The sequence below is a fragment of the Stenella coeruleoalba genome (assembly GCF_951394435.1).
Source record: "Stenella coeruleoalba genome assembly, chromosome: 21".
NCBI classification, from domain to species: domain Eukaryota; kingdom Metazoa; phylum Chordata; class Mammalia; order Artiodactyla; family Delphinidae; genus Stenella; species Stenella coeruleoalba.
In genome coordinates this window covers 29,919,438-29,933,401 of record NC_137167.1, presented here as the reverse complement: position 1 = coordinate 29,933,401, position 13,964 = coordinate 29,919,438, and the positions used below count along the sequence as shown (strand labels likewise).

At 40.0% G+C, this 13,964-nt stretch overlaps 1 protein-coding gene across 3 annotated transcripts in view; it reads right to left on the bottom strand.

Moving 5' to 3' along the window:
- Positions 1 to 13,964, bottom strand: part of AGPAT5 (1-acylglycerol-3-phosphate O-acyltransferase 5) — a 61,720-nt gene that overhangs the window by 33,365 nt on the left and 14,391 nt on the right. For all 3 annotated transcript variants that reach the window (XM_079909290.1, XM_079909291.1, XM_079909292.1), the window contains exons 2-4: positions 10,278 to 10,347; positions 4,549 to 4,664; positions 1,280 to 1,369 (exon numbers count right to left, since the gene is read on the bottom strand). In XM_079909290.1, the coding sequence (XP_079765416.1) occupies positions 1,280 to 1,369; positions 4,549 to 4,664; positions 10,278 to 10,347 (276 nt within the window). The remainder of the gene's footprint in view (positions 1 to 1,279; positions 1,370 to 4,548; positions 4,665 to 10,277; positions 10,348 to 13,964) is intronic.

Here is a 13,964-nt window from a genome sequence, read left to right as displayed (position 1 = left end):
AGGTTATTTGAACTGACTTTCCTACTGAAAACAACTTAAAAAGCTGGATATAACATCATCTTAAAAGTATCCAAGAGCTGACAAGATGGTAAGACCAAGATTAAAGCAAACACAGTAAGGCAGAAGTAAGCCCAGAAAAGAACTTTCGTTCTAAGAGATTCAAAAGGTGAGGGGAACCGAAATCGAAGGCCACAGACCTCCTGTTGGAAACAGTGACAGTGAACCAGAAGTGGAGGGAACGCCACGGGCTTCACTCCTGGTGCAAAAGTAAAGCAGGCAATCCAGGCCTCACGTGCACTTGCCACCTTGGTTGCGTCACCTGGGTGGTCCAGTCAGCCTCAAGCTCAGCGTTTGGTCTGGGCAGGCCCGGACGGGAGTCGAGGGGCCCAGCTAAAACAAATGCCACCATTCTCTGGGGGAAGGCAGTTTCATCTTACGCTTGAGCTGATTTCTGCAAATAATTTTCCAGGTACAATCAGGAGCAGACAAAGATCACCAAGCACACAAGGAAAGAAGGCACCATGAGCAAGAAGAGAAGACGCGGAAGGTGGAGAGAGGGGGCAACTGGGCGGGGAGGAGGAGAGCGGGAAGGAAAGAAGAAAGAAGAAAAGAACTGGTAACTGGGAGCTAAGCCCCTGAGCACCAGGACAGAAAAGCATGCCATGCACTGGGGAATAAAGCTCAGGAGGTCACTGCAGTCATGGTGCTCTGTCCTCGGAGAGCGCCGGGGAAAAGCTATAGGGCAGCAATCGGCATTCTTCGAAGAGAATATTGAGATTCCTTCTGGGCGGAGCAAGGTTTTATAAGTAACATTTACACTCAATGATTCTTCATTTGTAGATGTTCATACTTTTCCTGACTTTTCAAATAACTCAACAGATACAAGAAATCCAAATTTATACCGACAGAAAACAGCTGTTCTAAAACTCCATGTGACTGAAGAAGCGGAGTTGGAGGAGCTCTGAAGTGCCTGAAGCTAAGGTTACAAGCGCAGTTCTGTTTTCTATTTATAGACTGAAGACAGCAAATGTTGTTACTCCTCTTTAAGGTCAATACTGACAACTACCAGCAAAGGATCCAATCGCCTGCCGCAATCTTTCTGGTGGCCAAAAATAACTGCTTACCTATATTTAGAGGGTTTTTGTTGCCTCGAAAACTCTGAATTATTTATTACACACAGGATACTATATTTTCAAAACAATTCTTAAATGCTAATTTAATGTTTAAGTTAAAGAATGAGAGATGATAAGAAAATTAATGAAAATGAGCGTAATCTTACTGGAGCTCCTGCATTGATGTAGCTCTGCAGCTTTTTCCTCATCTCCTTTTCATTGAATTTGGCACTTCTCTTTACATAGATCCCTCCATGCTGCCACATAAAAAAGAAAAAAAGGAAAAAAGAGGGGAAAAACGTATTTACTATTAAAATATCCAACGGCCAGTCATCAAAAGGGTTAACTTTATTCCCAAAGAGTGAAGAATAAAATTACATTTTAGGAATTAAATTATATTCAATACATTCATCTGTTAGCATCTAGAGAACACTAGCTGAAAATTCTCCTACGTTTTTAATACAATTCAAATAAAACTGTGCGCGACATTTTACTGGAAAACACATGAATATTTAGTTCTCTTGGCAGTTAAAAATGCTTTCTTTCTTAAAAATACATTTTTTTAAAATCAAAAATTCAATCAGATGGATCTTAGCTCTCAATTTCTCCAATGACTTATTATGGAATAACTAAAAATTCTCCTTTCAACAATACTATCTTCGAAATTTTAGAAACTGACCCTGCTACATATTTATGTCGTACTGTCATTGACCGAATTCTGTTCTCCCCCCCGAGATTCTTATGTTAAAGCCCTAACCCCCAATGTGACTGTATTTGGAGATGGGGCTTTTAGGAAAATAAATGAGGTCATAAGAGTGGGCCCTGATCCAACAGGAATGGAGCCTTATAAGGAGAGATTAGGACACAGACAAGTGCATGCAAAGGAGAGACACAGGGAGAAGGCAGCTGTCTACAAGCCAAAGAAAGAGACCTCAAGAGAAACCAACCCTGCTGACACCAGGACTTGATCTTGGACTTCCAGCCTCCAGAACTGTGAGCAAATAAATTTCTGTTGTTTAAGCCACAAAGTGTGATACTTTATTATGAGAGCCCTAGCAGGCTAATACAGGCACCTTCATAAAAATTAAGGTAACCTTAATTAAACCTCATAAGTGCACTTCATTGAAACTTTGCATCAGGTCAGCTATTTTTTTGTACTCCTTTCTACTAATTTGAACGCATCTGTAAAATTAACTGACTGGATGAATTTGATTTTGTCTTAATCAAGAATATGAGTCAAAGGAAATAAAGAGAAGCAAGGAGGGGATAGGATAAAGAGGAGAGGAAGGATGGTCTTAGATTCTGGTCATGGTTCCTTCCACATATGAACTGGCTTGCCTGAGTACGGAGAAGAAACTCAAAATGCTCTACAGAATGTATGTCACTATTTACCCAAACTAAGAGGACTGATGAGAATAAATTCATTCTTCACTAACTCTTTAGAATTAAAGCCAAAGAATGCATACATTGCAGTGTGAAACTTTCCCAAGCTTTCAATGCCATGACGTCTATTCTTCACATACTATTTCTTCCCAGTCATTTAATTTGCTTATTGAAGTTTTTTTTTTTTTAGAGAACTAGGAGCATCTTTTGTTCTTTTTTTTAATATATATATTTATTTATTTATTTTTGGCTGTGTTGGGTCTTCATTGCTGCATGCAGGCTTTCTCTAGTTGCGGTGAGCGGGGGCTCCTCTTCGCTGTGGTGCGCAGGCTTCTCATTGCAGTGCCTTCTCTTGTTGCGGAGCACAGGCTCTAGGCGCACAGGCTTCAGTAGTTGTGGCTCGTGGGCTCAGTAGTTGTGGCGCACGGGCTTAGTTGCTCCGCGGCATGTGGGATCTTCCCAGACCAGAGATCAAACCCATGTCCCCTGCACTGGCAGGCGGATTCCCAACCACTGCGCCACCAGGGAAGTCCCTTAAAGTCTATTTTAATTAAAAAACATCTGAGTTCTTTCCCAGGTATATGGAAGCCACGGAAGTGAAGACCAGGTATCTTTCCTTAGGAACTCCCTGATTAGTGAGGAAGCAAAATATGTATACGTGTGTGATATAAAGAAAATTGATAAGTGTTATAATAAAGATAGCCAGAAACGAAAGCAGAGTGGAGGAAAGAGAGTGGAGGTCAATCACAGCTGTCATACATATCTCTAGTTATACTCACAGGGCTTAAATGAGCAAAAGCTCGCTATTGCCCTTTTTATTTATTTATTTTTTAATTTAACCCAACAGTAAGGTTCCTAAAACACCTGCTTTTGGTTGGGATGAGGGAGCAAAGAGATCTCTGTTCTGAATGCTACAGTTAATCTGCACCTTATAATGCTCACAAGTTGGCAGTTTGGAAATATTTAGTTTTCTGAATGTCTATATATTAATATGCATTTTTCTACACATATAAAATACTTAATATTTTATAAATACAATAATTATAAGAAATATGAAACTGGAGAGTCTGTTTCCTCGTATTTTGCTTGTAAATAACTATTTTTGAATAGCATTATTTCTGTTTCATACAAACTGTAAAACAAAAAATCCTTTTAAAAGAAAATTTTACTTCGTGGCATAAATTCCACTACTTATTAATCTATTCCCGTTTATACATGCACCCAGTAGTTTAAAATACTTTTTGTCAAAATATATATGAATTTTATTTCCCTTTAAAAGACTCAGGAAAAGAGGAAAGGAGACGGGCAGTAAGTACACTAACCTCCAGCACCACAGGGTCACTGATCATGGGACTCGGGGCAGCACGGCTCGGTGGTACCACTGTCTTGTGTCCAGCGGATGACTTTCAGATTTATATATTTTCAGAGCTCACCATAACTTTAGCTTTTCTTCTTTAATCGATTATTAAAGTCTTATTAACAAGTCTGTCTTCCATACAAATTTCATTCTTAATATTTAGAAAATTACATATCAAATAATATATTCAGAAAAGGCATAGAAAAATGCTAGTAATCCCCTTCTGAATATCAAAGAGCCTGTTATATAGTTCCATGACCTGATGGTTATTATGTAATTTTAAAGGATTTGCATAAAGTAACATATATTGAATATTTATTATGTACTTGACACTCATGCTAGGCACTTTACATATATAGCTCACTGTTTTTTTATATCCTACAGATAATTACTTTTTAGTTTCTTAAGGTAAGTGTCCATCAAGTTCTAGGTCTTTAAATTTTTCTATTTATTTGGTTTTTGTACATTGGCATTTTTTTCTATTTAATTTAACAATCTGGGTAACCATATATATATATATATAAACACACACCATTAAAAATGCCAGACAAAATCATGTTAATTTAGAATAAGCTATTAAACCCATAAAAATAAACCAAAAAACCTCATACATTCATATTAAATGTATGTAAAATTTTAAAATCTAAAATTTTCATAAGCTACATATATGTAAAGAAAGAAGCATGGGAAAGTTACCTGAGAAAAATAACACCCATACAATGGAAGCCATTTGAGCCCATCTTTCAGCACATAGCGCACGTGTCCGAGAGCGTTCTGCCTGATGGCCAACATATCAGCAACGATCCAGTCAACTGCAAAGACAGAATCAATTAGTGCATAAGCGGCCCTGGCTGAACGCCAGCATCCCCTCCACAGAAACACAAAATGCCTCTTCACAAGACTGTATGAGGATATGCTTTGAAAAATATTAGGGTTGGAATTGTTAAATTACTTTAAAACAACCTCAGACATTTGCAAAATATAAATTCTGTGGAGTTTTTTAGTTGGTTTTTGTTTTTTTTGTTTTTACGGTTCTTGAAAAGCTTCTCGTCTCAGGGATAAAATGCAAAAGTCACAAACCATCAGAGTAATCCAAAATCAGCATGAACAAAATAAAATAGGCTTCTCTCATTCTTGACGTCTAGAAAACATGAAATTATAAGCAAAAAAATGGCTAAATGAAGCTGTCATGTGCAAGTAAATATTCTGTATATACCAATATGTTCAACAAGAGGCAAGGACATTTTATCTTTTTTTTTTTTTTTTTTTTGCGGTACGCGGGCCTCTCACTGCCGTGGCCTCTCCCGTTGCGGAGCACAGGCTCCAGACGCGCAGGCTCAGCGGCCATGGCTCACGGGCCCAGCCGCTCCGCGGCATGTGGGATCTTCCCGGACCGGGGCACGAACCTGTGTCCCCTGCATCAGCAGGCGGACTCCCAACCACTGCGCCACCAGGGAAGCCCGGACATTTTATCTTGACCAATGACTTTCAGGACACAATAATAGGTTATAATGGAATTCAAAACAAAGATCTCTCAAAGCTTACAACTATGTTGGGCACATATGTGTTCTTTACATAATCAAAGGACACGTAGCCAGGCTGCTAATGACTCTAATTCCATAGATATGTTATGACTAAAAGTTCAAAAAAAACAAAAATAAGAAGGCACAAGTGAGGTGCCAACAAAGAACTCAAAAAACCTATAGGAAGAAACAGGTTGTTAACTGATCTTTCAAGCAGAGCAAATTCTGAACAGAAGTAGCCCTTCCTTGGGACTAGCCTTCCTGCCAAAGCAAAGAACCAGAGACCAGCAAACTGTACAGAAGATGGCAAACAGAAGAGATGATTTAAAGAGATCAAGAGGAAATAAAATGAAGTTAAGCCAGCAAATGGTAAAGGGTCTGGAGGACCAGAGAGATCTGGATTTGAAAATAAATGGCTGCCAACTACCCTCTTTCTTCATAAGAATGAAAATGATAAAAATGAAATGTGAGGGCTTCCCTGGTGGCGCAGTGGTTGAGAGTCCGCCTGCCAATGCAGGGGATACGGGTTCGTGCCCCGGTCCGGGAAGATCCCACATGCCGTGGAGCGGCTGGGCCCGTGAGCCATGGCCGCTGGGCCTGCGCGTCCGGCGCCTGTGCTCCGCAACGGGAGGGGCCACAGCAGTGAGAGGCCCGCATACGACAAAAAAAAAAAAAAAAAATGAAATGTGAGGGAGACTTTTCTCGTATCTACAGATGAACTGGAAGATGGGATACTTGAAAAAAAATTAATAAGAATCTGTGAAAGGATTCAGTCATCGGATCACAAGTGTATTCAGGGCCAGGGAAATGAAAACAAAAGGAGCAAATTCGAGAGGAAATTTTTTTTTTTTTAATAAAAACCCGGTAGGAAATAAAAACCAAGAAAATAACGGAGTAACAATAAAATTTCAACCAAAAGGGACAGTTTTCCACAGGATTATAGGAAGATTAACTCTTAGCTGTGTGATATTCTTTAGGCAATGCACCATACTGGACAGAATATCCTAAAGAAGTATATTAGCCAAGTTAAACATTAAAAATTATCCTTTTGCAAAAATGTTTTATCAATTATTATAAATCTTTCTTTTTAATCTTTTTTATCATTCATAATTAACTCTTTCTTGATGATTTAAGAGGTACAATGATTACATCTATAATTCCTATTATGGCTCCTTTAAATAGAGTGATGCAAAGATTTTCCCCTGTAGTAAATGATCCCCAGCAGTGGTGTCTACCAGTTGGTGACGCCTACTCTATGGAACTATCAATTATCACTTTTCTCTAAAGTATGTACCTCCCTATTGAAGCCCTCTCCCTATCCCCTTCCCTGTAATTCAGATCAATTAAACAGTCACTGATAAACACATTTCTTTCTAACCATGTCTTGGAAACTAAATAATCAAGCTAATGTTATAACTATACCTAATGTAAAAGTAAACAGACTCAGAATAAATTCAGAGAACTTAGCGTATGGTTTCCAGGCTACAGTATATTCTGGAACATATTTGGGATACAAGGCTAAAAACAAGATTTGGTATCTTTTCCTGAAACAATCATTTTTTAAAATGTGGAAGAATTTGAAAATTCATTTTTATATTAAAACACACATGGTTATATGGTAGGCTAGGATACATCTTCCAATAACTTTTAAGAGAAAGTGTAAAATTTACAAAGTATGTCATGTTGTAACGGACTGTCCTGGCTATACCCTTAGATTTCTGAAATATTTAGTGGAAAAATTTTAAGAACTAATCTAGCAGTCAAGAGACACAAGCTTTGTGCCATCATTTTTTGCTACTCAATTATCTTTTTTACTTTTTTAAATTCTCAACTAGGTTTCAGATAGGAGACACTAGACTACAGCTGAGTTACTGACGGCTGAGATGCTAATGTATTACCTTTATAATAACTATTCACACATTTTGTGTTCTGGCATGAGATCAAGAAATGCAGCTGTGTAAGAATTCTTCTATGGTGATCCGGCCCAAGCCGTTGTTCCCATTAACTGGGAAGAGAGGAGGGGAGGGCAGTGAGGAGAGGCAGCAAGAGAAGATGACAGCTTTTTCATCTGTGTTATCAGGCGACAACAGCTCCCAACTCATAAGGGCACAGCGCGGTCTGAAGGAGATCCTGCATGTGAGCACTCGCCTAACACGGATCTGGCGTGCCCTCGGGATTAGCTGTCTTCATCATCACCCCTACTGTTCGCTGCCCGTGTGAGCCGGGCTCTCTGTGAGATTACGAGCTAGCCTATGGAAACTGCCTAAAAGCCTTGACCAGCAGACATGACTCACACCTGACCAATAAGGCTCAGAGAGGCTAAGTCATTTGCCCACAGTCACACAGCCTATTGCAGAATAGCTTATGAATTGGGCTCTGACTCCACAGCCCAGGTCTCCCCATACATGTTGTTAGTCAAGACAAATGTCACCTAAACCAAGAAAAGGGAACCTTCGTGAGATTAAAAAGGTACAGAGTGTCCAAAGCAGAGAGCTAAAGAAGGCCGAGAGGAAGGAATAGTGGTCACTGCAGCCTTGCTGACTCTGGACATAAATAAGTTAACAGAGACTAAGAATGCAGAGACAGCAAGGGCACATCAAGTGAAAACGGGACCAGAGGGGCGAATTCAAATGCCAATTCTTTGGCTGCCCGGCCAGGGAAAGACTCTTGTATTCTGGCAGGCCTCGCAGAGGGAGAGCAAGGAAGCCTAAGCCGAACAGCAGCTTTCTGTTCTTTCTGCTACTGACATTTTCAGATTACTCGGTTGTGGTTTTTCATACCTCAAAAGGGTTTTAAAAGGGGTACCTAGACATAGCAGGCCAACGAGCCATGTCCCTGGATAAGCTTTAGGGACCTCTGGAACCTCAAACTCTAGGCAAAGTTTTATGTGCCCATTTTTCTGGGAAAAGGCTACGTATCTTCTATCATATTCTAACTGAAGCCTATAATTCTAAAGTAATTTAAAGTCACTATCTAGTTATGTTCCTAAATTATGGATTTTTTAAAGCATTCAAAAAGCAACCTTCTTAACCCCGAATGACGGACTGGTATGGGGCCGGTACTAAAAGTCCAGGCACTCAGAGGTCGGGTGAGAGGACGGGAATGCAGACTGGTTCTCTGTGATGAGACAGGTAACGTTTTCACGTCAGCCGTGGGCTGCCTAAGGAGCTCACACTTCCCATTTTACCCTTCCAGGTCCAAACACAGAATCGTGAAAACTCTGTGTCCTTCCAAATGTTTTCCCAGAAGTCCTCACTCTGAAGTAATGGATATAAAGGCCAACACATAGTAAGCAGACAAACGACAGCAGTGGCTGTAATTTTTGTATTGTGATTTCTATTGCTACTGCTCCCACCTCCAGGAATGTGCAGGGAGTACTTATCCCACAGGTCTGTGCTGGCACCAAAGCTCTGCTAGCAGAACGCTATTTCCATTGAAGCCTGGAGAAAGGAAAGTTGGCATGGGACCTAACAAGGAATTTTAAGAGAGAACTCTTTAAACAGAAAGAAAACTCTAAATGAAATTAACCAGGGGCGCAACATAAAGGAAATTGGGCTATCATGAGCCACTCCCTGCCCTAGACCCACAAATCCTTTTTATTTGGATATGGGAACCCTGGTAGACATATGCCATCAGCAGCAGAACAGGAATAGCAAGACTGTGTGAGCAGTAAAAAGCCCGATATGACTGAAGAAACAGTCAAAATAAAGAGGAAGTCAGGCTGCTTTATAGGTCAGAGTTAGAAGTAGACCCTGACCACAGGGCTGGTTGCTTTGCTAAAGTCAAATGTAATTAAATCTAATAGTCTTAGCAGTCATGGTAATAAAGCCAGGGAAATACAGATACATCAAATTCCTATTCACCCTTCAGAGCATCAGCTCTTGACCTAGAAAACTGAGTGTAATCAGTAACAAGATAAGTTGAGAAAGATGCACCTCAACTTCTTTACCTTTCTTTACCTTCCAGAAGGTATCTGTAGTAATAAAAGTAACCGTGAAGAAACACAGCTGACAGGAGAAAGATAAAGGACAGCCACAGGCATTAGTGATTTCTCAATCATGTGTTATCATTCATCAGCTTGTTTTTAGCTTTGAACTTCTGGGTACTACATTTTTTAAAGTAATAAAAATAGAATTTAGGAAGTGTGTATCAAAAGCAGTTACAGCTTTGAAAAAATATGAAGTGGGATGTTTCTTGGACTGAATTATTTGGAGAACTGAAAAGTACCTTAATCACTGTTAATTTCTTAGTTTGGTTACTGTATAAGATGCCGTCATTGGGACAAACTTGGTGGAGTCAATGGACTCTACATAGTATTTTTGTAAATCCTTGTGAATCTACAATTATTTCAATATAAAAAGTGTTTTTTTTAAGTACCTTGAGCTAATTTAACGTATATACTGCGCTACACTGGAGAGCAGAGTCTTCTGTGATTCCTCTGATAGAAGAGCAAGATATAATTAAACCCAAACATTTGAAGAAGCAAAAGGAACTGCAGACATTAGTAATTAATACTGTGTTTAAGGAAATGAGTACTCACAAATCAGTACAACCTTTCTGCAGCTTAACAATCAAAAATATAAAATGTTTATACAGTATGATGCACAAATTCCACTTCCAAGAACAAAACTTAAAAAGGAAGAATATTCAAAGAAAGAGAAAAAAAGGAAAGAAAATAGCTTATATACACCCAGCAGAGGGAAAAGGAAAATTCATAGCTTTCACATTCCTGATTTTCCAAAAAACTAAAATCACAAAAATACGAGGTCACATATAATATCTGCATTGAAAATTCATGTTTTACCAACAACAACAAATCCATTTAAAAATATCAGAACATTACTTTGAATTACTTTCCTACTGTGCGTAGAGACACCTGTTTCATGCAAATGAAATACAAACCTGTGCTTTGATGATTTGCCAAATATATTATATTTTCTTTGTTTTTGGGCAAATCTCCATACAGCAATATCTAAAAGATAAAATAAAGAGAGACATTACTTTGATATTTTAAAACATGTACTACTGTAACATACAAAATATGACAATGTCAAAAAATTGACAAATACGCGATGTCATGAATAGTCCCACCCATGATTAACAACTATTAGACTTCTCTTAGGAGTCTCAGAGACCATAAACAGCACATGTCCATAAAGCAGTTGAGCGCAGGGCAGGTTAATGGTCATAAAGTAAAGCAATGGTCAGTATCCTCCTGAGTTTTTACTGACTGCTCACAACATCTGAAACACTGTTCATAAGGTACAGCGTCCTTCAAAGAGTCTACAGTGCAGTGGAAGAGACAGGCGTGCATACAATAACTGTGATGAGACATAATGCAGATATTATGAAAATACAGTCTATTTTAAAGAACTGTCAACTGCAGGCAGTAGTAGCATTCATTAGGTGTGGTTTCAGCAGAGAAGGTTCATGAAGAGAGGAACAAAGGAATGGAAGCAGCAGCATCTGAGGCCAGTAAGGGTGCACCTGGCAGGGTGCTGGCACACCCAGGCTGCACCTAGAGACGGTGAGGGGTGCAGGCGGACCGGAGGAGATCTGAACCAGAACGTACAGTCTTCTGAATACCAAGCTAAAGATGAAAACTTTATTCTGTAAGTAATGGGGAAACTTGGTCCCACGATTGGGACTCTTTACATCTCTATACAGAGCACAGGGAGTTCAGGATCAGTGGCTTCTAGGAAGGGGAAGCTGCACAACAGGGCGGGGTGTACACAGCAGGCTGCAACTCCAGCTGTCGTGCTTCCTTTCTTTAGCTGGGTGGTGGGTACACAGGTGCTCCTTATGAGTCTTTCTGTAGTTCTCTCTGTCTCAAATATTTCATAATAAATTATTTAAAGAAATTGGAAGTACATTTTTAAAGACTTCAAACGAAATGACTCCTAACAGTGGTATTTTTTTATTCAGGGCGTTTTTGTTTCTGTATCTTGTCATCACAGATTATTCAAGATTATGAATTAGCTACAGATCTATCTTTTTAGATAGCCACAGAGATTATCTTTTGATCACACTACTATTCATTTATATCTTAACAACAGAACAAAGAAAAAGACATTAAGCCAACCTCTCTGTAGATAAACGGAGTTAGATGACAAAGTTCTGGAGACCAGGGACTCAGACTGAGATTTCTTGTATCTTCCCCAGAAAACTATACAGTGCGATGCAGGTAATATGAGTTTAGATTTCTCCTCAAGAGTTTTTCATTAAGAAAGCTTATCAGTGCCAAAACAAAAGGACGAAGTCAATCACTTGATCCACGCAGGGTTAAAAGTGGAGTCCTGGTGTGTGAGCAATGCCCCTTCCTACCAACGAGCCAGAATTGCTTTGAGACCATTGGGTGGCACGCACTGGGTTTAAAGTACTGCAGCTACACGACAGAGTATTTCTGGCTTGACTTCCGTGGATGAGACATTCACAATGGAAGGCTGTGGTTTAAAGGATTCAATCTGAATACCACTCTTTGGAGACCTGCCTGCCCCCAGGCTGAAGATAGAACTTGAACCACTAGGAGACTCTCCTTCCCTTTTCTTGCTCTGAGCTTCATTTAGAGACTACAGCCTTTTAAGGTAAATGGCATACAAGCTATTAAAAGGCATTTTTTTTAGTTTCATTGTGGTAATCATTTCATAATGCATATGTATATCAAAACATCACATTGAACACCTTAAATATGTATAATTTTATATTTTTAAAAAATAAACTAAAAATTTAAACAATGGGTGAGCTCCCAGGCCGATCCCCTGCCCTCCAAAGCCCCCTCCGGGCTGCGTGGGTCCTTGGGGGCATAGGATGGAGGCCGGGCAGATCAGGAGAGGCAGGTGGAAGGGGCCCTCCCAGACCGCAGGAGCAGGAGAGGAGAGGAGGGTGTTTGCCCCGCCCACTGGAGCCCAGAAAGCCTGCTGGGCTCCCAGGTGAGGTCCCCTGCCCTCTGAGACCAGGGATGGGGGGCACGCCTGGGCCCCTTTGTTCCTTGAGCTCAAGCCCCACTGCCCACAGCCCCCAGGGCCTTTTCCAGCCCTGTGGGTCCTAAGCATAGGCCCCGCCCACCACCCAAAGCTTGCCCCTGCTTAGGCCCCGCCCTCCACAGCCAAGGCCTCCCCCCACCCCCTTTTTTTCTTTTCCCTCCTCCTCTTTTTTACTATTGTGGTACTAATGTACCTTCCGGTTGTTGATTCAGCTATATTTTTATATTCTTCCTAACATACCTGTTAGTTTCCTAGTCTAATTTTACTTTTTACTTTGCTATTTTTTTTATTGTTTTTTTTGTTTTTTGGTTTTTTTTGCTGCCTCAGATGCCTTGCGGGATCTTGGTTCACGAGCCCCTTGTCGGACCAGAGCTCCTGCGGTGGGAGCTCCGGGTCTGAACCACTGGACTAACAGAGAACCTCAGACGCCAGGGAATATTCATCAGAGTGAGGTCTCATGGAGGTCCTCATCTCAGCACCAAGACCCAGCCCTACCCAACAGCCTACAAACCCCAGTGTAGGAAACCTCAGGCCAAACAACCAGTAAGACAGGAACACAGCCCCACTCATTAAAAAAAAAAAAAAGAGAGATGGCAAAAAAAATATGTCACAGATGAAGGAGCAGGGTAAAAACCTACAAGACCAAATAAATGAAGAGGAAATAGGCAATCTACATGAAAAAGAATTCAGAGTAGTGATAGTAAAGATGATCCAGAATCTCTGAAACAGAATGGAGGCATGGATTGAGAAAATATAAGAAATGTTTAACAAAGATCTAGAAGAACTAAAGAACAAAAAAACAGATATGAAGAACACAATAACTGAAATGAAAAATACACTAGAAAGAATCAATAATAGAATAACTGAAACAGAAGACAAATAAGCGAGCTGGAAGACAGAATGGTGGAGATAACTGCCGAGGAGCAGAATAAAGAAAAAAGAATGAAAAGAATTGAGGACAGTCTCAGAGACCCATGGGACAACACTAAATGTGCCAACATTCGAATTATAGGGGTCCCAGAAAAAGAAGAGAAAAAGAAAGGATCTGAGAAAATATTTGAAGAGATTATAGTTGAAAACGTCCCTAACGTGGGAAAGGAAATAGTCACCCAAGGCCAGGAAGCACAGAGAGTCCCATACAGGATAAACCCTAGGAAAAACACACCAAGACACATATTAATCAAAATAACAAAAATTAAATTCCAAGAAAAAATATTAAAAGCAGCAAGGGAAAGACAAAAAATACCATACAAAGGAATCCCCATAAGGTTATCAGCTGATTTTTCAGTGGAAACTGCAGGCCAGAAGGGAGTGGCAGGAAACACTTAATGTGATGAAAGAGAAAAACCTACAACCAAGATTACTCTACCCAGCAAGGATCTCATTCATATTCAATGGAGGAGTCAAAAGCTTTTCAGACAAGCAAAAACTAAGAGAATTCAGCACCACCAAACCAGCTTTACAAGAAATGCTAAAGAAACTTCTCTAAGCCAGGAAACACAAGAGAAGAAAAAGACCCACAAAAACAAACCCAAAACAACTAAGAAAATGGTAATAGGAACACACATATCGATAATAACCTTGAATGTAAATGGACTAAATGCCC